The 26,927-nt window shown below is 35.1% G+C and overlaps 1 protein-coding gene across 1 annotated transcript in view; it reads right to left on the bottom strand.

Annotated features, from left to right (window-relative positions):
* Nucleotides 1-26,927, bottom strand: part of OTOGL (otogelin like) — a 90,722-nt gene that overhangs the window by 6,002 nt on the left and 57,793 nt on the right. Inside the window, exons 33-55 of the mRNA XM_039703800.1 lie at nucleotides 25,294-25,572; nucleotides 24,554-24,671; nucleotides 23,247-23,326; nucleotides 19,540-22,358; nucleotides 18,682-18,859; nucleotides 17,665-17,807; nucleotides 16,994-17,017; nucleotides 16,764-16,856; nucleotides 15,954-16,143; nucleotides 13,487-13,701; nucleotides 12,290-12,431; nucleotides 11,762-11,947; nucleotides 11,034-11,246; nucleotides 10,074-10,178; nucleotides 9,656-9,763; nucleotides 9,212-9,313; nucleotides 7,845-7,949; nucleotides 7,716-7,756; nucleotides 6,703-6,766; nucleotides 5,583-5,761; nucleotides 5,107-5,211; nucleotides 4,175-4,294; nucleotides 2,532-2,577 (exon numbers count right to left, since the gene is read on the bottom strand). Of these exons, the coding sequence (XP_039559734.1) occupies nucleotides 2,532-2,577; nucleotides 4,175-4,294; nucleotides 5,107-5,211; nucleotides 5,583-5,761; nucleotides 6,703-6,766; nucleotides 7,716-7,756; nucleotides 7,845-7,949; nucleotides 9,212-9,313; nucleotides 9,656-9,763; nucleotides 10,074-10,178; nucleotides 11,034-11,246; nucleotides 11,762-11,947; nucleotides 12,290-12,431; nucleotides 13,487-13,701; nucleotides 15,954-16,143; nucleotides 16,764-16,856; nucleotides 16,994-17,017; nucleotides 17,665-17,807; nucleotides 18,682-18,859; nucleotides 19,540-22,358; nucleotides 23,247-23,326; nucleotides 24,554-24,671; nucleotides 25,294-25,572 (5,655 nt within the window). The remainder of the gene's footprint in view (nucleotides 1-2,531; nucleotides 2,578-4,174; nucleotides 4,295-5,106; nucleotides 5,212-5,582; nucleotides 5,762-6,702; nucleotides 6,767-7,715; nucleotides 7,757-7,844; nucleotides 7,950-9,211; nucleotides 9,314-9,655; nucleotides 9,764-10,073; nucleotides 10,179-11,033; nucleotides 11,247-11,761; nucleotides 11,948-12,289; nucleotides 12,432-13,486; nucleotides 13,702-15,953; nucleotides 16,144-16,763; nucleotides 16,857-16,993; nucleotides 17,018-17,664; nucleotides 17,808-18,681; nucleotides 18,860-19,539; nucleotides 22,359-23,246; nucleotides 23,327-24,553; nucleotides 24,672-25,293; nucleotides 25,573-26,927) is intronic.

Here is a 26,927-nt window from a genome sequence, read left to right as displayed (position 1 = left end):
TGAGCAGAAGGAATAACCATCAACAGCATATACCAGAAATGGATGAACCTAATTCTGACAGGTGCTGAGCAGTGAATCTTAACCAGGCTTTAGAAAACCACTGATTTGGGAGGCCAGCAGAGGATCAGCATCTCTCAGTATCAGGCCCAGAACCATTAACTGCATGGTAATATCCAGTAATGATGGCATCTATGACACATATATCAAACAGTGCTTATATTATTAAAAGAAAAAAAAAAAGGAAAATACATTATTAAAAATAATACCTGGTTCACAATTAATACTATCAGTAGGCACTACTGGGCTAATGGCAAAGGGTAATAGACCCAATCCAGAACCTGGCAGAATCATTAGGAATAGAAGATTCTCATGAAATAAAAACATTTTTGTATAAATGATACTTCATTAATTCTTACACTGCCAACTGCAATTTTTCTTTTAGCAAAAGATTATGGAGCTTTCCTCTTAGTCTTCTACAATTTAGAAACTCTGCAGCTGCTTCAAGTCTCACTAAAGATAGCCTATACTTTATAACTCTTCTGGTAAACACAAAAACTGGAATGCTTACTTTTAAACCAAACTTTTGGAATTAGTCTGTCTATGGCAAGGTAAGAATTAAATATATGCACTCACTTTGCATGCATTAAATCAAGCTCTTTCAGAAAAGTTATTTGCTCCCATTAAAATCCCAATGTGTTGCAAGCTCTACTATTAAGTACTCTTATCTTAACTGCTTCACCACAGGGCACATGCTTTTAGTTAAGAATAAAACAAAATAAAAACAAAATAACATATAATTGTATGAATGATATCTGGCTGTTTTAGCAGGCACCTCAGCAAGTATTTCTGAAGTATAACAACGCCTTTCCGGAGGCCACAGACTATGGCCAAAATTATAAATCATCCCGGTCAACAGAGAACCAGAAGTCAATAATTTTAATAAATAATTTTAATAATTTTTAAGACTAATTTGTAAATAATGACAACTGGTTTTTTTTTTTTTTGGGGGGGGGGGGGTCGGGCGGCAGATTTTTTTTTTCCACACAGTTTATCTCATGAGAGAAAGATTATGGATGACTAAGATTTTGGTAAAATTCTGGTGTGCTACTTCTCTATGTTGATTCTCAATAATAAAACATCTTCTGTTGCATTAAAATACCTTTCATTTTCCATGTTTTGGTTACAATGAAACAACAATATTTGCAGTTTCCTTTCTAAGACTCATATAGCCTGGAAACTTGGTTTTGTTCTGCATTTTATAAATATCACTACTTCCCCTCATTTCTCCAAGTCATATTCAATATATTGCACTTCAGTTTTACATAATAACTGTGCAATATATGGTTATAAGTCTGCAACTTGCTATTCAATAATATTATGTAAAGGTTTGCATACAAAAATTCAAAACAATAATTTGCTTTTACTCTAATGTAGAACACAAAAAAGGCCAAAACAGAGGGTTAAATTTTCTGTAATGTTGAACATGTCCTTGCCCTACAAAATTAGTTTTAAAAAACATAAACATATATATATATATATACATGCATAATTATATAAGTAGATAATAAAAATTATTCTACTCAAAACTGCAGAGAAAACCAGTTTGTTCTCAATCTATTTTCAAAATTGCATAAATTGTGAAACTTTTATGTCAGTTTGAGTCACATTTAATCATATTTTAAAGTTACACCAGAAAATGTGAATGTATTATTATTAATATTACCAGATATTAAAAGGCTGATTTTATTTCAGCATTGCTATCATTAGTATTTCTCTAATTTTTCCTCATTTGGAACTTAAGAAAAAACATTCCAATAATATATATATATATACATGCATAATTATATAAGTATATAAAAATTATTCCACTCAAAACTGCAGAGAAAACCAGTTTGTTCTCAATCTATTTTCAAAATTGCATAAATTGTGAAACTTTTATGTCAGTTTGAGTCACATTTAATCATATTTTAAAGTTACACCAGAAAATGTGAATGTATTACCAGATATTAAAAGGCTGATTTTATTTCAGCATTGCTATCATTAGTATTTCTGTAGTTTTTCCGCATTTGGGATATAAGAAAAACATTCCAATATTTTAGACGTAGAAAATACATGTTAGGGATACAGAATAAATTGCTAAGTTTGAAGATGCATTGCAAAATGTCATTGAATCAAGAATCACTTTTAAGAGGAAAATTCTTATCTTTTAAGGTGAAGATCATATAGGCACTATTTGAGAGCTAACTTAAGAGAATGTTTTAATTGTTTTAATTGAGACAGTTTTAATCTTCCATGAGCTATACTTGGAGAGATTTGATTATACTCCAGAACAGTAATGTTAAAAATCACCAAGTCAGCAGCCAAATAAAGCAAGACCTTTTAAGAGTTAAGAGGTAACTACAAAAATTTTATGAGATTTGTAGGGGGAACTGCATGCTTTTTCCCTCTTCATGTCCCAGCAACAGAGGTTAAAAAACAAGCCCTCCAAAACAAAAGCTAAACTAGCATATATTGCAGCTTTCATCACTTACAGGTCTTACAGCAGCCATCATTATACGTCTGCACAATTCCTCCATTCTAGGAAAATAAAAGAAGAATATAGCAAAAAAATCTGGACCCAATGCAAAGGGAAATTGTATCTCAACACATTCCATATTTTAAAGATGTCAAGCTAATACAAAGTAGCACCACTGAAATCAACAGAATTACACAGTTATGTATCAGCTGAAGGTTTGTTTCACAAATTCTCTACAGCCTTTGAAACTGAAAATGAACTCATCAGTGATGACAACTTCAATTGTGTTCAGCTGACATCTGATCTAGTTTCCTTTGAAGAATTCACTTAGTTTCTATGAGTGTATTTTTATATAATGTATTACTATCTATTTCCCCACCATGGAGATTTATCAGGAGTTTCAAAAATTCGTGTGAGTAGCCCAGATCTGCATGTCAAGCAGACTACAGAAGATAAATAGACACTATCTATTGCTAATATTATCTTAGGATAACAACAGACAAAAGACAACTTCTATCTTTATTTTTTAGCTTCTATCTTTTTATGCGAGCATGTATTTTTTACCTCCTTACATTGAATAAGTTGTTCAAGAACTTCTTCAAAGAGCACTTCAACTCAGATATTCCTGAATTATCCCAAACTGCCATTACAAAAGTTTTCTTCTCAGCTACTGTCTCAAGTCTATACCCAGCATCTCTCAAAAACAGGTCAGACTGATTCAGAAAGTTAATTTTAGGGCTCCATTCTTAAAAATATTAACCTAATAGATGGTGTCAGAATGGTTCCAAGGAAGAAACTCAAGCATTAACTCATAGTACAAACATTATTTTAAAATAGAATACCTTCTTCAAGACTGGAGGAAATAGGAACTTTTTTAAACAACTGGAAGGGATAAATAGGACTAGTACTAAATGCATAATCTGTAGTCAAGGCAGCAGTGGTACTTACCCTTTCTACATATATATTTACTATTATTTGTAGCTCATATTAAATATAGAATATACTGCAAGTGAAAAATTTTACAAGTATTGTAAATTTAGAGAATTATTAAATTAGAAATTAAACTGTAAACAAATACGCAATCTTTGTGAAGAATACATGTTCTTCAAAGCAGTTTATATGGATATGCCACCTTTATATTTTTAAATATATGATGTAGGTAGATACCCTGGATATTTTTTGTTATGTTACACAAAGTTTAAGAGCTAATAAAATTTATATATATTCAGTCATCTTCCTAATAATTTCTCAGTTTAAGGGCTTTTTAATACAGCTGACATTTATATGGAATATTTTTGGATTTATTGATCTGATTCATTTATTGTGTGTGTTCTATGAACTTGGCAAAGCATTATTCCAAAATAAGGTAAGACATAGTGATAGCACTTTTTACAGTGGTATGTCAAGCATGATTCCAATTCCACAATATTCTAAAAGCAGTCATCAACAACACCTAAGCCAAACTTTTACACTCCTCACAGATACTTTGTTAGCTGGAAAGAAAACAGGAATATAGAAAATTACTGCAAATTGCTCATTTGCATGTTTTTACTTACCACTTTTTTAATTTAAAGAAAGTGCATGAAGTTTGCCTGCATTGTGGAGTGTAAGCCAAACTCCAGAGCAATTATAGTCACTTACCTTATTCAAAGTACAAACCTTTGTACACTCAGTGTCATTAAATGGGGGGCAGACCACACTTGACCCCAGTACAATAGCCCCTGCAGCAGTCTTCACACATTTGTAGTTGGTACAGTTGGAGGTCCAGGTGCTTCCTTCCTGAATATATAAAACAAAGCCTTTGTTAGGAAAGCCAAAACATTTCAGTTTTATCTCCAACCTGAAATGTTAATAAAAGTAGTGCACACATGCTGTAACATCTACTGGAGTGGAAACTCTGCTGCTGATCACCTGTAGGTGGCAAAAAAGAAAGACCATTCTCTAACTACCAGAGGCTACTCCACCCTGGAACCATGGCTCTACTCTCCATGCTGAGCATGCGTCTGAGCATGGGTCCCCTACTGCAGAATGAAAGGACTTTGTGCCACTTTGGTCATTTCTTTTGCTCTGAAATCAATTGGAAGTGTGAACCAAGTCATGGCCACATCTAAATTTCTGTGCATGTGGATGCTGGAACACACCATCAAGAGCCTGAACCCCAGAGCCTCAATTTGCACTTCACCTTTCTGTAGTAACCAGCAGGAAGAGAAGAGTAGCCCTCAGAAAAAGGAGACATACAAGTCCTGATGTAGGCTTAGAAGCTCTCAACACATCTAAATCATAGTACCTAATATAGAGTTACAATTTGAACCCTGCTCTGCTGTTAGAGCATATCCAGCCTTAAATAAATGATGGTTTTTGCAGAACTTTGCAGGAAATATTACAAGCTATAAGACATTTACGTGTTCAAAAAGCCAGGTCTTTAGATAAACACACTCATTTCTAATCATACATCATAAATAGTCTCTAAGAATATAACCAGCAATAAGGAGGCATGAAGCAAGAATGACAGCATGAGTTGACTAAGAAATGCCTGTCAGACTCCTTTGTTTCATTACAGTTACTTCTTATCTCTATTCAGAGACACTTACCTCATACAAAATCAGTGTTCCATTCTCTGTATGAAAAGAGCAGGACACGTTTTGACATGTACCACAACAAGTATGGTGACTGAAGGAAGGAATATATACTTGATTCTGGAAAGAAAGGAAAGGAAATAGACAAACTAGTACTTTTTAAACACACAATATGCAGAAATTCTTTGGTTTCTGAAACTAAAAACACCAAGGAAAACAATGGATGGATGGATGGATGGATGGATGGATGGATGGATGGATGGATGGATGGATGGATGGATGGATGGATAGTTAGACAGATCTGTTTACATAGGGTGCTAGAAACTGCCTCTCAAAATAATTGTGTAGACACAAGATACACATCATCACTGCTAAATTCTCAAGTTCATGCTGAGTAAACAGGACTAGCAAAAGTCTTCACTAAAACTTTTATCCTAGTTGTGTAGCTGTGTTCACAAATTGCATCATTCCTGTATTTTAAGAATACTCACAGCTTCACATTGCTGGGAGCAGTTCATCATTGTGAAATGCATGGCATTGTAGCCTGTGTTCTGATCTTTTTCTTGTAAACACTGTACAGTGTAACAAAGGTCTCCATCCAAGTACTGAATCACTGACTGTCCAGGATTCAGTACTGTGACCTCTTGGAAGATGCACACATCATCCTTCTCTAAAACCAAAAGAAATAGATGTTACCAGAGAAGAAAAAAGAATCATGAAACAAATGAACAGAACCACTGGTAAGACCAAAGTAGGGCAAATTCCTATTCACTGCAAAAGTATTCTATCTTTTAGACTTGATTAGTTTGTGGTTTTAGTTACCAAACAAGAGCGGGAGAAATGATAATTCAGTTTTAGAAAATACTGCAAAATGCAAAACTGCCTAAAATTGATAATGTTCCTACTATGGAAGTAAAAAAAGTCTGCTGTTCTTATTTTAAAATATTCTAATATTTAATATTCAGCTATTCTGCACATCAGAAAATGTAGCCTTTTTGTCAATTAATCTACCCTGTCTGCAAGTACCTGTGGTCCAGTAATCTGTTCAAACTGTACCATAAATATGTGCTTGGCTCTTGGAGGCAGTTCAGCCTGGGCTGCTGCCAGGACTGCCAGCCTCTGCACCCACACACACAGTGCAGCTGAAATCTACTCTGCATGGGTAGCTGTGTGAGGGGAGGGAGCAGAGCTCTGATCTTGAGAGTGGCTACCTCCTCTTGTGCTGGTTGAACAGGTCTGTTGCTCTGTGCAAGATGTTGTCTCATTTGTGCTGGAAGCAGACTAGGAGCAGCTGCCCTGCTCACACTCAGCTACTGTTCACAGCCTGTTTCTACTTGTCTCTCACCAGAGAGACTGTACCTGACTCTGAAAGCATGGGCAGTTCCACAACACTCCCACACTCTGCCAGAACAGACACAAAGTGGATGGGATAGCGGGCAAAGCACCATATTCAGAAAAGAGAGTATCATTGCATAACTAGATAGACACATATCAAATTAAGATAAAAGAGTGTTTACATTTGAGAAGGCAGCAATGACCTTAGTTCTGCTTTCTTTGCATACTCATGTAGCTAAAAAATAAAACACAACAATGAGGAATATAAAAAGTTACCACAAATGTAGTGAGTGCATCCACAAGCACTGGAAACACTGCTATCTATTTTTTTAACTTCTCCCTGAGTACAGAAAGATAAAGGTTTGCAAAGTCATGCACAATTAAATGTAGTGCTACACAGACAATTTTTCTCTAAAAATGTAAAATATTACTTTCATCACTTCCACCCCTGGTTTCATAAAAGAGGAAAATTACAATGTACTCAAGAAACAGTAGCATATTCAGAGTTATTCAGTGTATTTATCTCTTAAAACAGAAAACAACACTTAATTTTCTGTAGGGGTGCATAGAATAGCAGTCAATAACAGCATTTTTTCCTGAGATACAAAGTTATTTCTATAATGAATATATTAGCAAAAGAGTGCTTCCTAAGGATTTTCTTCTGAAAGATAGGTGAAAGCTATTTAAATCTAAAATTTCTTAATAGACTTTATGTCATACTGTCTTCACACGAGGAAAAAACTTCAGGCACTGGGTAGGGAAAATATGGTCACTATGGTAATAATGGGAATTTGAACATTCACTCATAATTATTTTCCAGATCACAGTCCCTGTTATGAAAAAATACATGAGGAGCAAAATATTAATGACTTCTCATATCAACAAAATTCAGAGTTAAATCATTTTAATCAAAAGCATAAATGATTAACAAAATGACACATTTCTTCAGATGATACATATAACCATATAGCTCATACCTCATTAATTATTTTTAAATGTGAATTATTTCTGTGGAAAGCCTTACTTGCATATTGTTTCATGTCAACATTGAACAGGATAAAATTACAGTTGTTTTTTTTCTTTTTCCACCTTACAACACACAAATTGAAATTTCTCCAATAAATGGTTGAGAACATTATGCAGACACTTGGAATTACATGCTTGAGCTGTGACTGGAGGAAAACCCACCCTGTCCCTGTTCACTCTTTACAACTGAAACAAGGAGTGTAAAAGAGAGGAGTAAGACAGCTCAACACCATTACTAAGAGTGTTTAAAAGACACCACTTACCAATTTACAGGTCAGCATAGTAGCATTTTCACAACTACATTCTGAGGAGATAAAGAAATATGTGTTAATCGATTAGCTAACTGTTAGTTTTGGTTAACAGTTGTGGCTAGGGAATAAAGCAATAATTACCACAGTGCCATTCCGGACAACATTGCCCAAGTATTTTTTCCTTCACAGGTGTCATGTCATCTGTGCAAATCATAGGAGGCTCAGAACAAAGATTTTCATCACAAACTGAATGAGGGGAGAAGACATATGAGAATTTATCCAACATTCCTTCATGTTTTTCAACTTACATTACTTTTGATAAACTATTTTTAAAATAAAATTATTTTATATAAACATTATTGTGTTTCTTAAGCATCTGAACTATACTTGGAATGAAAAACTAAACAGAAATTTTCAAAAGTGATTTTAGTTGTCTTAGAACATGTTTAAATTTTCAGAGAATATCAAACAGGAACATTTAATATTCTTCCTACTTCAGAGTTACTCAGTATACTTCCTACTTCAGAGTACCAAAGACAACTAAAACCATAATCTTTTGGAAACATGGACTTGAAATGTACTCTAAAGTGCACTTCTGTTACATAACTGGAGGGAGCAACTGCCAACCAGGTATGATGTTAATAAAAAATACTGCCTCCCTTATCTGAAGCAGCTTACTGGGACTGTGAAAGAAGATTACACACTAACTTTCTCCCTGCTGGAAGTGGGAAAAAAATGCCAAAGGCTTTGGCAGAAAATTTCACCTGGGTAAAACTGCTAGGAAAAGGAAAGGACCAAAATACAGAAACAACCGAAGAAAAAATTACTAAACTCCAAACTTGGTGGAAGTCAATTTAATTGTATTAAATTATCCTGAAAGACTGCAATAGGATGAAAGTTAATCTAAATTAAGCATTTGTACTTGTAGATGTTACTTAAAAATGTATAGCACAATTTATGTATTTTATGAGACTATGAAAAGGACTAAGTTACACTGCAAATATTTTTCTTCTGCCTGCTCATTGTTTGAAGAGCAGTTAACCCAGCAGTAGTTTAAATCCTTGATCTACTCCTTCCCCTAGGAGCTAAAAGTGCAAAGCAAATGCCGAAACATTAGTGAATAGTACAACAGAGGAAAACCAGTGTGGAAGCTGCTTTATTAAATGTGTTTTAATATATGAACAATTGTATATTTCTACTCCAAGAATGGGATTCAGTGCTACATTAATATACTGGTATTTAAATCACTGTGAAGATAACCATATTTCTGTCTGGTGAACTGAATAACCTCTCCAGACTCCACTGACTAGGTTTGTTAGACCACCACTGGGCATACCAAGAACTTTGAATCTGTGTCAAATTTGGTACCTCTACAGCCTCATTTCGAAATCTTAGTCTATACCTGAAGCCCACCCTAATTACCAAACTTTAAAAAATCCCTGCACAGGCACACACTGTCATTTTTACTGAATTTGGTGACATATCAAACTCACAGCAGTTACACTCACCACAGTAGTAATGAGGACAACAGTAGTGTATGGTATTAAGGTCTACAGTGAGAATTTCCCCTTCACTACACAAGGGAACAGGTTCAACACAGGATTCACAAACTAAATTGAAAAAAAAAAGACATGTACAAAGGTTAAAGTAGTAAAAAGTGAGCACGTGTGAATTCCATCTAATCAACTATATAAAATGTAAGACTGCATTTGCTACTCAGATAATAGAACTTTTAAGGATTTTATAGATATTAAATCAAATATGATGTTCAAAATTATGTTGGAAAAAAAGATCCCCAAACCCAAGAATAATGATGCTCCAGTCCACCAGTTCTGTGTGAAGTCTCACTCCAATAATTCCTGCCTTGAGTTATTTATTCTAGAATTATAGTCTGGTTTTGTAAATACTTGACTATTCCTTAGCTCTCCATAAAAATATTAGAGGCTTCTTACCACAGAGATGAGAGAAACAACAGGGATCTTCCTGTTTTGCCTCAACAATAAACTGATCTTCTCTGCAGTCAGGCTGGGAGGCATTAAAACAAACTGAAGGATCACATTCTGTAGGATGTGGAACAAACACTGTTTTAAAGGGAGTCATTGAAACAGTATGAAAAAGATAAAGAAAATATATTCTTCATATGCTAAGTAAAATAAACTACCCCAAACTGACTGTAAATCAGAAGTAACACAAAACACAAAGACAAAAAAATACTAGAGAATGTTTAAAAAAACATACATCATTGCTTGGTGCTATTTACAGTGTTTCATTCTGTTAACAATCAAACCAACTTGTAATGCAAATTCTCTTCCAACATATAATACAAGTATGGAAAACTTTCCACTAACTGTGGTTTTGTATTTCCCTTACCGCATCGGTACTGTGGGCAGCAGGACAGGGGGTGGTAGCCTACCACTAATTTTTCATTGGGTTTGCATGCTGGAATAATGGCATCACACAACGACATGTTACATTCTGTGGGATAAAAAACAATTTTGATGTCTTTAAACAGATACTAGTGCAAGTCATATATTTCAAGCTATTTATACCATCTAATACAGAGATCCACAAAAGAAGAGCAGCCCAAGTCAGCTTAAAGTTCACTCCATACCATCATGTAGACTTTTGAGCTCAACCCAAGCAAGCAGTGATATCCCTCTTCAAACTGGTATTTACTTGCTCTGCTCCCTATGCATGAAGCCAGCTACAATGTCCCACTGATATTTCTTGAGCAAATTGACAACACAGCATTGGTTACAAGCATCTAATAAGCAAAAGCACCACATCAGCTGGACCATATGTTCTCATTTTCCTTGAATACGTTATGAAGAAATTAGTATATTTTGCTTAATGTTTTAGGAGCAATAAGCTTATTATTTTTCTTAGCAGCCATGGCTAGGCAGAATATTAGTATTCAGTGATCAGCTCCCAAAAAACAGCCTCTGGGAAACAGCAGCAGATCAGAGGATACTGCTCATCACACCAAAATACACCAGAAAGAAAAGCAAGCATTCTCTGACAATGTCCCCAAATACCAAGGTACTTCTATTATTGAATATAAATCAATTTATTATTAAATTCCATACAGGAGCTTAAAAAATAATTTTAAACAGAAGTTTTGTTTAACAGGTGGCCTTCTAAGAAAAAAATTACTTCTGTGAATAATTCTTATAAAGAATAGAAGCCTCAATTTCTGGCCCAACAAGCCACAAGTACTTGAAAATTAATTCAAGTAATGAATGTTACCTTGAAGCTGAAGTTTGTCAGCTGCCTGTGAATGTGAAGCACTTATTTTATACTTCTGCTACAGAAAACAAGTGTGATACATACCACAGACTGTCTTGGGACAGCAAGCTGTCTCTTCAATGACATGGAGTAGAACTTCCCCTTCTCTTTCACAGACTGGTGGTGGATCCTCACTGCAGTCAGGTTCTACAGCAATAATGCTTCCATTTTCTAAACAGCCATACATGCAGCACCCTCTCATGGACCCATTCCAGATCTCCCCAGCAGTGCGGGGTTGGCCTTTATTATCTGTGCATGCTAGAAGAGGAAGAAAACCTCATTCTATCCCTTCAACACGCAGACAGCTCCATTTCCTGCAAGCAGCTATGACTGGCATTAAATTATTGCATAAAATAATATAGCTGCAGAACTTCACAGTAAAAGAATCCAAGAAAGCATTCTTTCCTGTTCCTGATGACCCTAAAATCTCCAAAGGAACAAATGCTTTTCTACGGGTGAGGGCAAGGGACAGAACCTGCCCATGTTATTCCTTCCTAAGTTCTCAAGGGAGGAAAGGCTGGAAGCTATAGAAGAATGGACATCACTTTTCCCCCAACAGAGGTACATTAGCACTGGCTCTTAAAGCCAAGTTAACTGAAAGCACAAACTGCTGTAGCTTGAGAAATGTTAGGCTCTGTTGAAGGGACCTTTACCAGATTTACATTTACTGAGGATTGACACGGAACTTAAGCTTATCTTTTACCATTAACTGTTAATATAACTGTGGCTAAGACTATCAAAAGTGCAAAACTACTCTCTCCTACTGTACTTACTACATTTCTCTTCTGGTATACAGAGGTCTGAGTCTGTTCTATGCAGAATGGTGCCATTTTTACACACACAGTCTTCCCTTAAATAGGAACAGGGAGAATCTTCATAGAACCATTTATTCAAGCATGTCTTGGCTTCACAGGGCTGCACACAAGGCTGGTATTCCTTGCCCTCAGGACAGCTCAATGCTGCAAGGAATAAAAAAGGACATCGAGTGCTTCTATATTCTTTCGGCATTTCACTGGTTAAATAGGTAGTAGTGAGTTAGCACAGAAAGCACATATTTATACTTTAAACAGTACTTTATGTAAGCAAATAATTCAATGGAGATTAAAATTCATTCATGACTAAATGATGTATTCTCATCTTAAGAACTTGTACACTGATGTACCAATGCTGTAATAAAATGAGATGTTACTTACAAGAATAATAGAAAGAAATATAATTTTAACTTATCACTAAACACTTGATCACTAAAAAACCTCATCACTAAAGCCACATAAGTCTACAGAATATGGCTATCTGCTTACAACAGTAATCAGATGTCCTCCATTTAATGCAGATGCTGTGCTTGTTGCATAAAGCCACATATGCAGAAAGTGCATCACACTCATAGTTCCAAAAATTAGTACTGTTGATCCACATCTTCTCACAAAATTCCTGTGGTGACACCTACAAACATATTGAAATTGGGAATTAACAAGTATAAGGACTTCCTGTAACTAAAATAAATCAGTAATTAAGAGAAGTAGTGCAGCCACAAGGGGAAAAAATCACTAGCAGTGTCTAAATTTAAAAATATCTTTTTTGTCAGAACACTCATTCTGCAAAATTTTAACTGCCAGAATTTTTTATGCTGATCAGTAGACAGAGAATGCATTCCTAATGAGATTGTCACACTACTTTAAAGAACTTTTCAGCATAGCTCTGTCAACAAAAAGTGGACAATCTCAGCTAAACATTGCTGCTATACCTTCCATACAATCCTGCTGTGAATGAATTACTTCTTACTCTGTTTCTGTGTCTGTAGGACCTGATGACCTATTTTACACATCTATCTCTCAGAAATAAAGTGCCCCTTGAATAATTAATCCTTTTTATTTTTAATTAAGTCAGAAAAGTCAGTCAGACCTCAGAGATTTGGGGCTTCCTCATTTGCTGTTCTGGAAAGCAGCCATGCTGCACTACCCACCTCTAGTGACCTACAGAGGTCTACCCAACTCTATAGCTGCATGCTACAGCTACATCCCCATTAGAAAATACAATCTGTAGAAGCAAATTATAATGATTTCTGTAAGAAGTGTTACAAAATTTCAAATATTGACTATGTCAAAATATTTTAACTGGAAATTTCTTTAGTCAGCAACTCCATGAATGGGTGTTGTGTGGAGCAGAAGCATGAGGCTTTCTGTTCTAGTGATCCACATCAAGCATTTAATATAAAAATAACATCTCTGGAACGTGTTTATCTTGACATGATGATCCAGTGTGTCCTCTTTGAGAAATACCCATTAAGTAATTTCAAAAAACAGCATAATAGCACAGGAATCAATATAGATGTGTGTTTTCAAAGGACAACATGGCAGGGGTGTTAAAGACACCTATTCCATTGTCAAATCATAAAAACAAGCAAAACATTAAAAATGTGCATGTATCAGTCACTCTTTCCTTAATTATACAACTGCTATATTATTTGGTCCTGCAAATTTTCTGATCCTCATACTCACTTTCTTGTGACAAGGGATGAAAATGCTTCTGTTTAACAGTTCCATACAGTATGTGCAGTTATTTTCAGTACAGTTTCTTACTGGCCTCCTGGTTGTTACATCAAGTGATTTCTCAATTTCCCAGCTCTTAATGAACATTTCAATTTCCTCCATATTTGTAATTATGGTCATGTTTTGCATTTTCAGGTCATCACTAGGATCTCCATTACACACCCCTGGGGACAGAGCATCGTATTCAAAGCACACACAAACATTCCTTCATTTGGGAAAGAAAAGTGACCTGATAAGTTATGATCAACACTGCATCAGGGTGACCTGTGAAATTCAGTCACCTGAGTAAATAAATTAAAGCAGCTGTATGTCCACTGCAATTCCAACTCCTTGCTTGTGATATTTGTTCTCAGCTCAATGGCTTGGTAAAACAAGTAGATCTTACAATAGAACTCATTGTACCTTTTACAATTAACTTTTGAGAAAAACTGCTACCAAAATGTGCTGTTGAGTGTACCAAATTCACTGACATGGCACTAGATCCTGATGTAATTCCACTGAATGACAGTCAGCTCCTTGGAGCAATGGTAGATGGTTTGAGATTAATTGCTCATCACCAATGATTTCACACTGTATTGAGTTTTAATCAAACATTCTATGTGCAAGAAGTTATTAAAAGAATCTTTTTCTGAACAAATTGCTCTAGCTAGAAAGAATATTGTTCTTACTCAAGTTATTAATACAAAACCACTGTAAAAAACTACCTTCCCAGACCCCTGGCATTCATTGTCTACCTGAATTCATTATTCTTTATGTATCTTTATTGATACATAAATTAAAATACATTATCTCTTTAAGCACATAACAAGTGACTAATGCCAAAACTTTAATCTTCATACTAGTTTTACATCTCAGGAACTAATCAGGCAAAGCTCCTCCTTTGTTTCCACTTTCCTTCTGCACAGTTAAACACACCCTAAGCCCTTGCCCTCATGTTTTCAGCCCTGCAGTCTGATGCTCCCCAGGGTCCTTTGCTAGAACTGGAGTAGCTTGGTGTGGCAGGCTATTATTCTTTCAGACAGCATGGAGAAATACAGAAGATGGAATTTAAATAAGAAGTGCTTTACAGTAGCACCACTTTCTAGTATTCTTATCTCTCCTGCTTCTTGCTGCAGATCACAAACTGCTGGCATTAGAATTTGTTAAGGCCATGCTACAGAACTGGAGAAGCAATATAGCTTTAAAAATAACGCAAATTTACCACATAATCCCCCAACTTTTTCTGGTATGAGAGGAAGAGGATTGCAGAATCCCAGAGAGGAACAAACAGCAAAGGACAGGAAAACAAGCACTAAAGAAAACTTCTGACTTTACTGCAAAATATCAGGTAGTGCAACATTTTAAGCTAAATTTGGATTTGTCGGCATAGTCTTCCTCTTTTTATCTTCTCAGGACACAAAGAGGAACTATTATATAATTCTTTCTACATTTGCTCTCATCTTGTCCCTTTTGTTCAGCATGCATAGAGAAGATGGCATGATACTGGGAAAAGAGGCAGGGCCAGCCTTCACCTTCTCTCAGTAGATTTAGGAGAATTTTCCTTTGGTTCAAACAGAAGACAGCAATTGATTTTAAAGACTTGGTTTGTTTATGTTTACACTTAAAGCATATCTGAATTGCTTTGCTTGCTTTTAAAACTAAAAGCAGTTTAAAAGACTATAAGAAGTTAATTTTCCTTTTCAATATGAAGTAGCTTATGTAAAATTACAAACCACTAGAAAATGAAAATTTATTATAAAATTAATTTTTAATCACCTGTTTACACTTTTCCATATCATTCATACCAGCAAAGTTATAAAAAGGCTTCAGGGAAGCTTGAAACTTGCTACATTTACTGTCATTGTAATTCAGGACTGAGACACCTTAGTACAGTTTTGGACCTTAGACCCAGCCTCAAGAGGTCTAAAATCAGATTCTTAATTCACTGTCCTCACAAGACTTGGACCCTTCCCAAGATACAAGTTCTGTCAGTATTTTCATAGCAATAAGATGCCACTGCTAACATCAGACAGTATTTTTGTCTCCGTAATCACTGAACTGTACTATCACTAACTGAACTTCTTTAGCAGCCACTTCTTCACTAAATTTTGTTTTTCTTTACTTGGCTTCAGCAAAACTCTTAAGACAGGCAGAAAAAAGTAAAAGAAATAAGTAATTTTTTTTAAGTTATTTAGATACAATGTGCTGATCACTATTTGTTCTGGAAAGTACTTTATTAGCACACAGTGCTTTCAAACAGAATTATTAATTTATTATTAATTAATAAATAGTATTTCATTCTTACATAGGATTGTCAGCAGAGTTAATGTGGGTCACAACAAGAGCTGTAGGGACAGCTGGTCACAGACACAAAAGGGAGTTGCAAATTTCAATTGGGAAGTTCTTGAATAAAAAAAAATTGCCACCATGGCCTCACCACAAAGTCCTTCTGTCTTCCTGGTTGTGTTGGAGTGTAATCCATACTGTATATCTATGATGCCTGTAACATGAGCCCACTTGATGCTAAAACCAGCTGGGGTATTAACCACATACATTGCACCAGTGTCCTGAACACTCAGTCCTTCTCTTGAAAATGGTAATGGTTGAATTACAGAATCCACCACTACCTAAAAGAAACCAAACACGTTTTAGAGATAAAGCCAGACTGCAATGATGTATTTTATGTGTCTTTCTATTTTAAAACAAAAGACTATTTTAACAGCCTCTGCCACATATAACAGTCACAGTGCTTAAATTAGAGAGGTTCCCATCCATGCCACTCCCAAAAAGTGCAAATTAAGTAGGCATGGGGAAAAAAACTTGTGTAATTAGGGAAAGAATAAATCTTATTTATCACATGTCGTATGATGAAACAAAACCTCATTCTAATTATTGAAAGTCATCTGTTGTGACTTGTTAGTGACTAGCAAGAAAAATAACATTTATTGCTTCTAGGGGTCTAGGGTTTCTGGAAGTATAGTCTCAGGCATAACTGCTTTTGCAGCTTCATTAAAATCTCAAAAGTACTTTAAAGTGACATGGAAAAATGACATTTAAATGAAGCATGGTACCAGAAATGTAAATTGTTTGTTTTGCCTCTAGTACACCACGAATTATTGGGAACCTGATCTGCAAAAGTAATCCTAATCCTGTAGTGTTTGATTTTAAATATGATTTATCACATTCTACCACAGAACAGAACTACAGCTATTTTTAAAGAATACACATGCTGTTGATACATACTTACTTTTCTTGCTAAACGATTGATAAGTATTTGACAAGTGTATGTTGTGACATTTAATTTCTTAAAACAGAGCCCTGAAGTGTTTGCAGGTGGCACCTTGAAAGAAAAGTGACAAGGAAATTTAGTTACTATTATTTTTCTAATTCTGTGCCAGTGCTATTAGAATTTTCTATATTAATTAAATATTTTTCATATTAATGCATTTTAAATCAGCAAAATAAGCAAGTACTTACTAGTTTTCTTATTGAATTTGCACTCTGGAAAACATTAAACAAAAATTAGAAGTTCAATAATAATTGGCAACATTTTTGTTCAGCAAAAATAAGTTACATTTTCTTTGTCTTTAATGTTCTTCTACAGTCAGCTAAATAATTAATATATTTTATTATAAAAAATAAAAAAATGCACACTTTCCAGATAATTTAGTGCATATGCTGAAAGGTCCTTTCAAATTATATTTCTTAAAGAACTAAAGCTAGGACTAAAACTACTGACTTCTAAAGCTCATCTGCATATGTGTTCTGCATTCCCACCTCTAGACTGCAACTAGGAAATGAGAGCAATTTAATAGAAAATATCTAAAACAATGCAAGACTGTTGCCTTTAACTGTTGCCTCCTGAAAGGAGACATGCATATTGAGAACTTATGCCACTTCTGATAATTTAAAAGGAACCTACATTTCAATTTCCTTATAACACAACAATTACAATTTAATTCAAGATAAAATTCTTTTATCTAGACAGCATTATTAAGAATGCTTCTTGAAAATTAAATAACTTGGTATTTTTCATTGAGTGTGGCTTTTATGTATAAGTTTTAATTGACATATTTTTGCAATTTCAAACCTATAACACAAAATTTCAAGGAACAATTATAATTATTGCATAAATGCAAGAACCTTACCTGATTAGCAGGACATTTTTCAATATGAGCAACAATAATTTCTCCTGGTAACTTGACTAAAACATAGGAAGCCATATTACACAGGGCTAAGTTGTTTCCATCAAATGTAATAACACTCAGTTCAGACAGTACAGAACACTGACCTAAAAAAGAACTGTCATTTAATGAGGTTACCACAAAACTGAATAAAGGGTAGTTCTAAAAACTTTCAGTTCTAGCATTATTTGCTTTCGCACATACATTCACAGATAGATAGATAGATGAATTTGTTCTGCAGACAACATATTGAGCCATAAGCCTAATTAAGTGTTTACGTTACTCAGTGGAAATACCTTAACCTGCTTCTGTGTGCCCAGGGTAGGGAAAAAGGTTTAAATTGGTGAAAAATTTTACTTAAGTCAGTGTTTTACAGGCAAAGTCAATGAATCTGCATGATGTGAGATAAAATATATGCTTTTTTTTTTTCTTTTGAGATACTGACAAGGGACCTATCCGGCTTATCTTGAAAAAATGTAAAGTGCAATATTGGTGTCATTGATGCTGCAAGGTTTTAAATATGACTTCTCTTTAGCCTTTTTGTTCCTTGGCAGGCTCATCTGTCAGTTACTGCAGTGTCTAAGCATGAATAAAAACTGCAATTAGAGTTAAATTAAATATGAGGGGTCTGTCTTTCAGAAAAGCTAGTATTTAATTTATTTTTCTTCATAAAATGTTGAAATCTTAACATTTCTACAAATGAAAATTCTGAAAAGTCTCAGCTGAAAAATATTGGTGTTCATACTGGAAATGTCATTTCAATGTTTTCATTAAAAAAGAAAAATATTTTCATTCTCCAGGATGTCAATTCAAAGGTACCAAAATGTTCAGTATATTTCATTCTGCTTTGCTGATGAATAGCTCTTTTTAATTCATTCCAGTATTTAACCTCATATTCCCATTTTAAAAATCTTTAATTTATTACTTGACATTTACAGATCAAGGCTCCATATTTTATTTAAAAATAAAAGAGAGACTCACAGGGACATTCCCATTCTGGACAACAGCTGTCAGTGTTAACTTGAACAGGCATTCCTCGAAAACCACAATCTGGCTTCTGCACATCCTTAGGGCAGTTCCTTGAAAGATTGTATAACATCCAAGCCGTATTAACACATACATACTGGCTACATTTGTCAACAGGTTCAAGGTATCTTGGCTGTCATATAAGGAAAAAACAACCAGAGTCAACTTTAACTTCATTGGCCTTATAAAGTCCAAGCCATGACTTGTCCAATCCCCAGTTCTGAGAGAGAATCAGCACATCTACCTGCCCCTCATCGGTTATTTTGGAATCACTTGCATTTGTGTGGTTGTAACCAGTGACAATGATGCATGTGCATTCACCCACACCATTCCTGTTCCATCCAGCTTTGGTGGAACACCCTATGTAAAGCATTGTGCATTGAGGGTACATGTTATAATCAGTTATAATCAGAAGCATTTCAAGCAAAACAAAATCATGCATTCCCATCATTTTAAACCCTATGACAAAGGAACAAGTAGAAGAAGGAAAGACAGGGTAAGATTACTCAGAAACATCAAAATTCCAAGGATTATGGCTTTTCAGTACCTCAGAAATATATTTGGCTATCTAGAAAACTCACATATCTTTAAAGTTTTTTTCACAGCAATACATTCAAGTTGCAGAATATACCAGGGCAGCATAAGAGCAGCAACAAAACTATCCTCTAAGAATAACTGAGAATTTTAAAACAAGTAAATTAAATCGAAAATATGGACTATTTTAAATCTCTGGTATTACATATGTAGAATAACAGAATGGACTGAAAAGTAATATACATGATAACATAGAGGGGAAAGTAAGACTGATCATACCACACACTCAGAAGATGTAGATACCAGTGTATGCATCATGGTGCCAAAGTAAGCCTTGTCAGCTACAGCCATCGTTTCTGATGAGGAAGGCAGAGCCATTCCACCACTAGAAAGAGATAAATCTATCACAGCTCTGGTTTGCAGCTCTGTGGCCTCTGTTACACTAAAATAAGGTGTAATGGGTTTCTGTGTTGGGATTTTGGACCTATCTGATGTCGTTACATCCAGGACTCCAGAAATAGAGATATTTTTGACTGAGGTTGCATTTCTTGATAAAAGCAGACTCTGAAGTGCAGTTACTGGCAAATAAGGTGGGGAAGATTTGTCAGTTGTGGTTGTCTTTATCTTGGTAGCATTTTTTTGCTCATGTGATGTCTGACCATCTGCTGAAATATCCACAGTTTTTTCAAATGAAGTTGTGTATTTAACTTCTGATGCTATGTATGAGGTACTCTTCATCTGTGATAATGGATTCCTAGTACCAGTTGTTTTTGTTATACTAATGTTTGCAGTTTCTCCAGTGCTCTGTGAAGCTTGAGTTACTGCAGTTGTAAATAAAGATTTGTGTGTTTCTATGGTGGTAGGAACTGAAGCTGAAGCCATATAAAAATCCAAATTGACAACAAAAGAATCAGCAGTTTTTGTAGTAATCCTGGAGGCTAGGGTGGTGGTACCAGAAGTAACTAATAAACTGGCTGAAGAACTAGGTAGCATTTTTGCAAAAATATAAGGTGCTTTTGAGGATGTAGCATTCACTGTTGTGTTCCTGATCATTGGCGTAGTGGATTGAGTGATGATTCCAGCTGGTATGGCTGATATTGTTCCATCTTCTTCTGAAGAACTTACCGAAGAACTCTGTTTTCCTAGAGAAACATTAGAGATATGAGTGGTCTTAGGAGGAGGTGAAGGCATAGAGGCTTGGCTTTCTAAACTGATTTCAGAGGTGTTAGGCATTAGTAAAAAGGGCATTACAATGGATGTTTTTAGTGCTGCTGAAAAGTTGGTAGAGAGACTTATTTTTAAAGTGAATTTAGAAAAATCCACAGAAGTTGCAAGGTCTATAATTGGAATTTTTGAAGTTCCTTGTGTATCTAGAGACAAATCTGATGCTTGGGTAGCACTTATATTTTGTGTTAGTGATGATGTGCTACTGACTATGGGAATCAATGAAGAACTTGTAGTCTGAGATGTCACATAAAATGGTTCTGATGTTGATAACAAGGTTGTAAATAAAGATAATGACCTTGTAAAAGAAGGATTTTTGGAAATGGAAGTACCTGAGCTTTGAGACACAAGGTCAGTTTTCAATTCTGTATCTGAACTTTTTGGGTACTCTGTAAGTTCTGAAGCAGTTATTGATGTAGAATTTAGAGGTAATACCAATGTCCTGAGAGGGAAGGCTGTAGGTGTAACAGATATCTTTGGCTTTTTAGAAATGAATGATAATGAAAAGAAATCAGTGTGCATTATTTGCTTATTTTCTGTTGAGGCTTTACTTACTACAGACCTATCAAAGATTGCTGAATTTATTAGAGGAGTGGAGGCACTAGAAGATACTGTAGAAAAACTTGGGGAGGCAACAGTGGCACCTGCTATAGCTTTGGGCTTGAGGGAGGTAAACAGAGAATGCACCGGTGTAGATACTGTGCATGCTGCAGGACTTGAAGAAGTGTTTTTAGGGATTTCAGAAACAACTTGAGGTGACCATACAGTCATTATTGGCAGAGCAGCAGAAATACTACCCTTTTTTAATGGAGATGTCTGCTCAGGGACAGTCATTGAAGTTTGCACTGAAGATAAAAGTGGCTTTGGAGAAAAACTGGTTGAAGAGCTAGAATTTAATGATATCAGAGAAGTTTTAGACAGGGGCTTTGATGTTCTGAAATATGAAACTGTGATTAATTGAGGAACACTTGTCTCAGAGCTAGAAAATCTAGTAGTCATAGGAATTTGAGGAGCAGTTGAAGTCAGTGCAGAACCACGTGTTGGGTAAACTGCAGTTTGACTAATGCCAGACCTAGTTCTAGCAGACAAAGTGGATATAGGAGAAGTAGATGTGTCTAGTGTCAGTCGTGGACCTAGAAGAAATACAGGTCTTGTGAAAGTTTCTCTGTCAGCCCTCAAGGCAGACAAAGACACTTCAGAGTGTATTTCTGCTCCCTTAGAATGACTTACTGAAGGACTCCCACTCTTCCCAATCCCTGCAGGCAGTTGAGAAGTGACCAAAGATATCTTGGAGGCTAAAGTTCTTAGTGCTGAGGAAGGTTGAACAGTTCCTAGCTGTGTGGTTAATGTATCAAGTGAAAATGGAACTACAACTAGGGAAGTGGGTGTTAATAATGCAGAATGTGTTGGAATAGGACTTGCACCAAGCAGGGTTGTTGGAGTTGTTATTGCAATGGGTAAAGTTATAGATGCAGTAGAGCGGGCAGTATGTGATGTGACTGCTGAGGCTTGAAAAAGAACTGGAAAATCTGTTGAAGGGATGGGTTTGGAAAGGATAGTAGGGCTGGCTGTGCTGTGAAGTACATCGGAAGGCTCCACTGTACTTGGTAATGAAAATGTTGAATAGGTGGCTGCATTAGAAGCTTCCAGTGAATAAAAGTCTGTAATGGACTGTGCCGACATATTCATTCCCCTTGAGGATGTGTTTGCATTTATGGTTATTTTGTCTGTCACACCGATGAGAGTTGATTTATTCCTTGAAGTAACAAACACAGGGAGTGTCTGAGGAAATCTCTCCGTGGTAGGACCCATGTGAGAGATTAACACGGAAGGCTTCAGTCCAATGTCTGATTCTGTAGGTGTCACAGGTATGCCTAAAAGGAAAAATGTGTATTTAACTGTCTTTTATGGATTATTAGTAAAGAAAAATAGCAAATCTATCTCTACTCAAATCCCATTTAAATATTAGCGTATCAGATCTTGCCAATGCTTCCAGGTTGTCTGGTGACTTTGAGGAACTCAGCTGGCTCAAAATGTTTTCTAATTTTCTCTGTAAATGAAATAGTTAATATTTTGTTATTGGTGAAAATCCTTATTTTGCAGAGCAATTTTGAAGCAGCAAGGCAATTCTATAGAAAATTCAGTAAATCCAAAATAGTAAAATATTTGAAAAAAGTACATTACGTACTTAGAAGATATTATACAAGACAACCTTGTTCCAGCAAATATCAAGCATAACATATTTAATTCAAAATTTGTACAATAAGATACATGATTAAAACTAAATGTTAATGTTAAAACAATACTTTATCTCACAGAATAAAGAAATAATGGGATATCTTTACACATCAGAAATTATAAAATAGGGGAGCTGAATTTGTTAGTGGTGTGTCATCCTGAAAAAAGACTGAACTTTTTGCTATGGCTGTATTTCTTTCATTTGGAATGTCTCCCTTATAGATGTGTAATACACTGGCATTATATAGTCAAATATAGTTGCTCTGAGTATAACATAATCACAAAAGGTTATATATAACCCACTATTTGAGAAATATAAGAATTCAATGTAAAATACAACTTTTTGAATGCAGAAGCTGTAGTTTGGATGACTGGGAATGGAGGCTATGTCCAAGAGAAATAATCTTCAACAGAAATAAGTTCCGAGAAAGCATTTAACTTTTAAAAAATTACATTTGATTAATCCTTTCCTAGGATCTTGGAGTAACTTATACCAGTAGATCAACATAATAAAGTATACTCACAGTCTTCTGGATAAACACATCTAAGTGTGACCTCATCAAGGATCATGTTTTTGGGACAGTATGGCATGCATCCTTCAACCCTTTAAAATATTGTATAGTCAATTCTAGAGCCACAGTAGAAGTATAAGTTAATTTTAAATTATTTTACTTTGGCTAAACAAACCATTAGAATGTCTTATCAGAGTTCTGAGAACTTTCCAATGAAATTATGAACATAGCATTTTGAGGCATTTCAAGGTCACAAAGTTATTGAGCAGCATAATTCTATTTCTAAACTGTTAATAATTATTTGCATAGGCTGATGAATATGATGGACCATTTTTCTTCCACAACCTTGTGGAAGTTTAGATCCCTAAACAGAAAGGTTTTTCACAGAATGATGAATTTGTCTACAAGACTTTTGTTTTATCCAGATATTTTCATTTGAGATATTGAAGTATTTAGATTGACTCCATAAAGCCTTTCTCTTGTGTCCTTTCAACATAGGAGAATGCAGAAAAATCACTATATTCCCATGTCTTTTTTCATTCTGGAGGACTTTTCAATTAGAAAGTCATTACATTAACAACCAGTGTTCCCATAAGGAAAAAGCTAAGAATACCAACAGAGAAAATTAGTCATATTAGTAGCATTACTAATCATAAATTGTATATGCCTAGGGAGTGTGAAATCTAAAATATCCTTTTTTTTCCACCACATAGTGCCTTGAGCATTTAGGCATTTTTCCTTTTAGTTTGCTGTGATTTCATAGAGGCCAGGGGAGGACCACTGAGATAGGAAATCTGTTTACTAAATCCCAAGCTACCACCACCCCTCTGAAATCCCTCCCTTCAGGCCAATGAGCATATCCCAGTATAAAAGTTCCCTCTTCTTACAGGAGAGGGCGTATTCCTCCCTTACTATTCCTACACTTTTTGATCTCTGTCATATAAACACCAGAAAGATGTAGTCATTTTAGTATGGTGTGCTGGTTTAGGATGCAACTATAAATCCAAAGAAGGAAACAGTCTTCATTTAATTTAACAGCTTTCTACTTAACCACTACCAGAAGCTAATCCTCTGGGGTAAATACACACCCTCTTACTCTTGTGTTGGAAAGCACATCTAAGTGGGAGTACAAACTGTGGGAAGTGAGAGGCTTGGTACAAATGTTTTCATATGACTTGTGAGAGTTTCTCATAGGGATGATACTGAAATCTGGATAGTAAAAGTAAATGGATATTGCAGCAGCAGTGATTTTTAGAAAGCATATGGTGTGTTTATCACACAAAACAATAGAGAAGCAATATGAGATTAATTTTACTTACAGAGGAAGAAATTTACATGCTATTCCTTCAGGATCACTACATGTCTTAAAACAAGGATTAGCACAAGATTCATATCGCCATTCACACATCCTTCTGTAAGGCACAGAAGCACTGAGTTCTGCAAAGGAAAGAAAGGGTTTCTTTATTGATTCAATAGTCAAAAAACAATAAATTTACAACTTTTCCTACAACATATATTGGGATCTTCAGATAAATGAGAAAATTAAAACCAAATATACAAATTTTTCAGAATTTTCCAATCGGTGAGATTTTGTTCAGTTTCAAGTACTTTAAATTTGTTTAAGCTAAAAGACACTTCAAGTTTTGACAAGAAAAACAGCTATTCATTTTTACAATATACTCTGTTTCAAAACCTAAAAGATCAGTTAAACATCGTGAAGATACTGTAGGTTGCAGATGCAATGCAATTACCCAATTCATTTAAAAGAATAGATATCTGTAGATTATTAATGAGATATTAGCATACATCATTCTGTGACATGCCACTTTCATTTTGAAAGAGTAAGCCAATGAAAATGTAGTTCAAAGTTAAAGTGACCATCCTATCTCCAAAAGTTAGAAAATAATAGCATTTTGAGATGGAATGGAAGACAAAGAAAGAGAGAAATTAAAAATAAGATAAAATATTTCTTACTATTGCTGATGAAATACATGAAAGTAAGTGCTCTGAAGGCAAGCAGAAAAAGAAAGTTTATCCCTGAGGATTATGCAAAATTTACCTTCAACACTAAAGCTACTGAAATGTTTGAATTCTTCTGAACCATCATACTTTTCCACTTTAACACTGGATGAGGTGAGAATGATGAAAAAGCCTTTTTTACTGTGCAGCTCGAAGGCACTGAGCCCTGGACTCCAGAGACCCTGGTGGTGGAAGAAGGTGGCTCGTCTCTGAAAGGAGGCATTTGCCTGCCACTGCTCCAACCCAATGGTTTCATTGTCATGTACACACAAAAAGTAGTTTGGTCTTTCAGCAGATTCAAGCGAAACAAGAGACAGAGCTTCCACAGAAAAAAAAAAAAAAAGGTGATATTTTCACAGAAAACAACTTATAGTTGAGATTAAATCCTATATATGGGCTGTTAATCCTATATATTGGCTTCTTTTAAAAACTCTTTTCACCAAAAAAAAAAAAATCAGCTTCATGTTGCACAAAAGAAGGTTAGAAACAGTGCTGGGTCTAAAAGGGACTTCAAATGATCATATCGTCCAGACCCACCTGGGAACTTATCAGTTAGACCAAAATTGCATTCAGCCGACTGCTACTAACATTCAAAAATTATTCCTAAGCAGTCTCAGACTGGAACTTGCATATCTTGGGATTTTTTCTCATGTTTGAACAAAAGTCTGACAGATTAGCAGGGCCAGAATTTCATTAGTCAATAACATCACATTGTAAGAACATTGAGGTCAGACCTTTTTTTATATGCAGTCATATCCAGAAATACTGAAAGAAAATCTATGGCCAAATAAGAGACTTGACCTCTATTTGCTCTACCCATGCCACAAATCAAAACTGAAAAAATTCTCTGAAAATGTCAGGCTTTATAAGAAGACTGACTTCATACTTGAATACAGACTTGAAGTTCTTTAATCTAAAGGAATATTATCTCATCCCTCATTTCCATATGAAAGTCATTTGTGTACTGCACAGATATAATGAATTATTTACTTCCACTTTAAACAGGGATTTGACAAGACTGAATTAATTTTTTTCTGTTGTATATATTTTTCATTTCAAAATCACATCTAAAAACCTAATTTTCCCATGGTAATAAACATTCAAATGTTTGTAAATGTAGTTTGAAATTTCTCTGTGGAGAGAGCCCTTCTTTTTGTTGATTTTTGAGGCTTTGTAATTTTTTTCAACACATTAGATTATTTGAGAAAGCAATGACAAAATCTTTATTGATGTAATTGGCACAATCTTCACATATGTGAAGAAAGAAATATATATATAGAAGGAAAAATATTTAAACAGGTTTAATTTTGTTGTATAGTTTGGGTAAGTGTCTGACAAGTAAAAAAATAGCTTAGGATTAGCTGTTCACCTAAGAAACTACCTTCTATGTTGCACAGAGATGATGCTTGCTAACAATGCAGAAATAGATTGATCATTCTGAGCTGTACAGGAAAAGTAACAAATAAGGTGGAAACACAAGGTAGAACCAATTTTACTGGAGACAAAAATATCCTGCATTGACCTTCAGTGTTGATATTTGCTAGATACTTGTGAAAAATTCACCAGTTTCCATTTAGACAAACTAATTGGACTTTTTCACAAAATTACTCTATTCACTTGTATTTTACAATATTTCTAAAATAATTTTTGAAAATTCAACTTTAAAGCTGGAAT

This window comes from Passer montanus, unplaced genomic scaffold (assembly GCF_014805655.1).
Source record: "Passer montanus isolate IOZ18808 unplaced genomic scaffold, ASM1480565v1 scaffold17, whole genome shotgun sequence".
In the NCBI taxonomy this organism is placed as follows: domain Eukaryota; kingdom Metazoa; phylum Chordata; class Aves; order Passeriformes; family Passeridae; genus Passer; species Passer montanus.
Note: the sequence above shows the minus strand (reverse complement) of the source record. Positions and strands in the feature narration are given on the sequence as shown.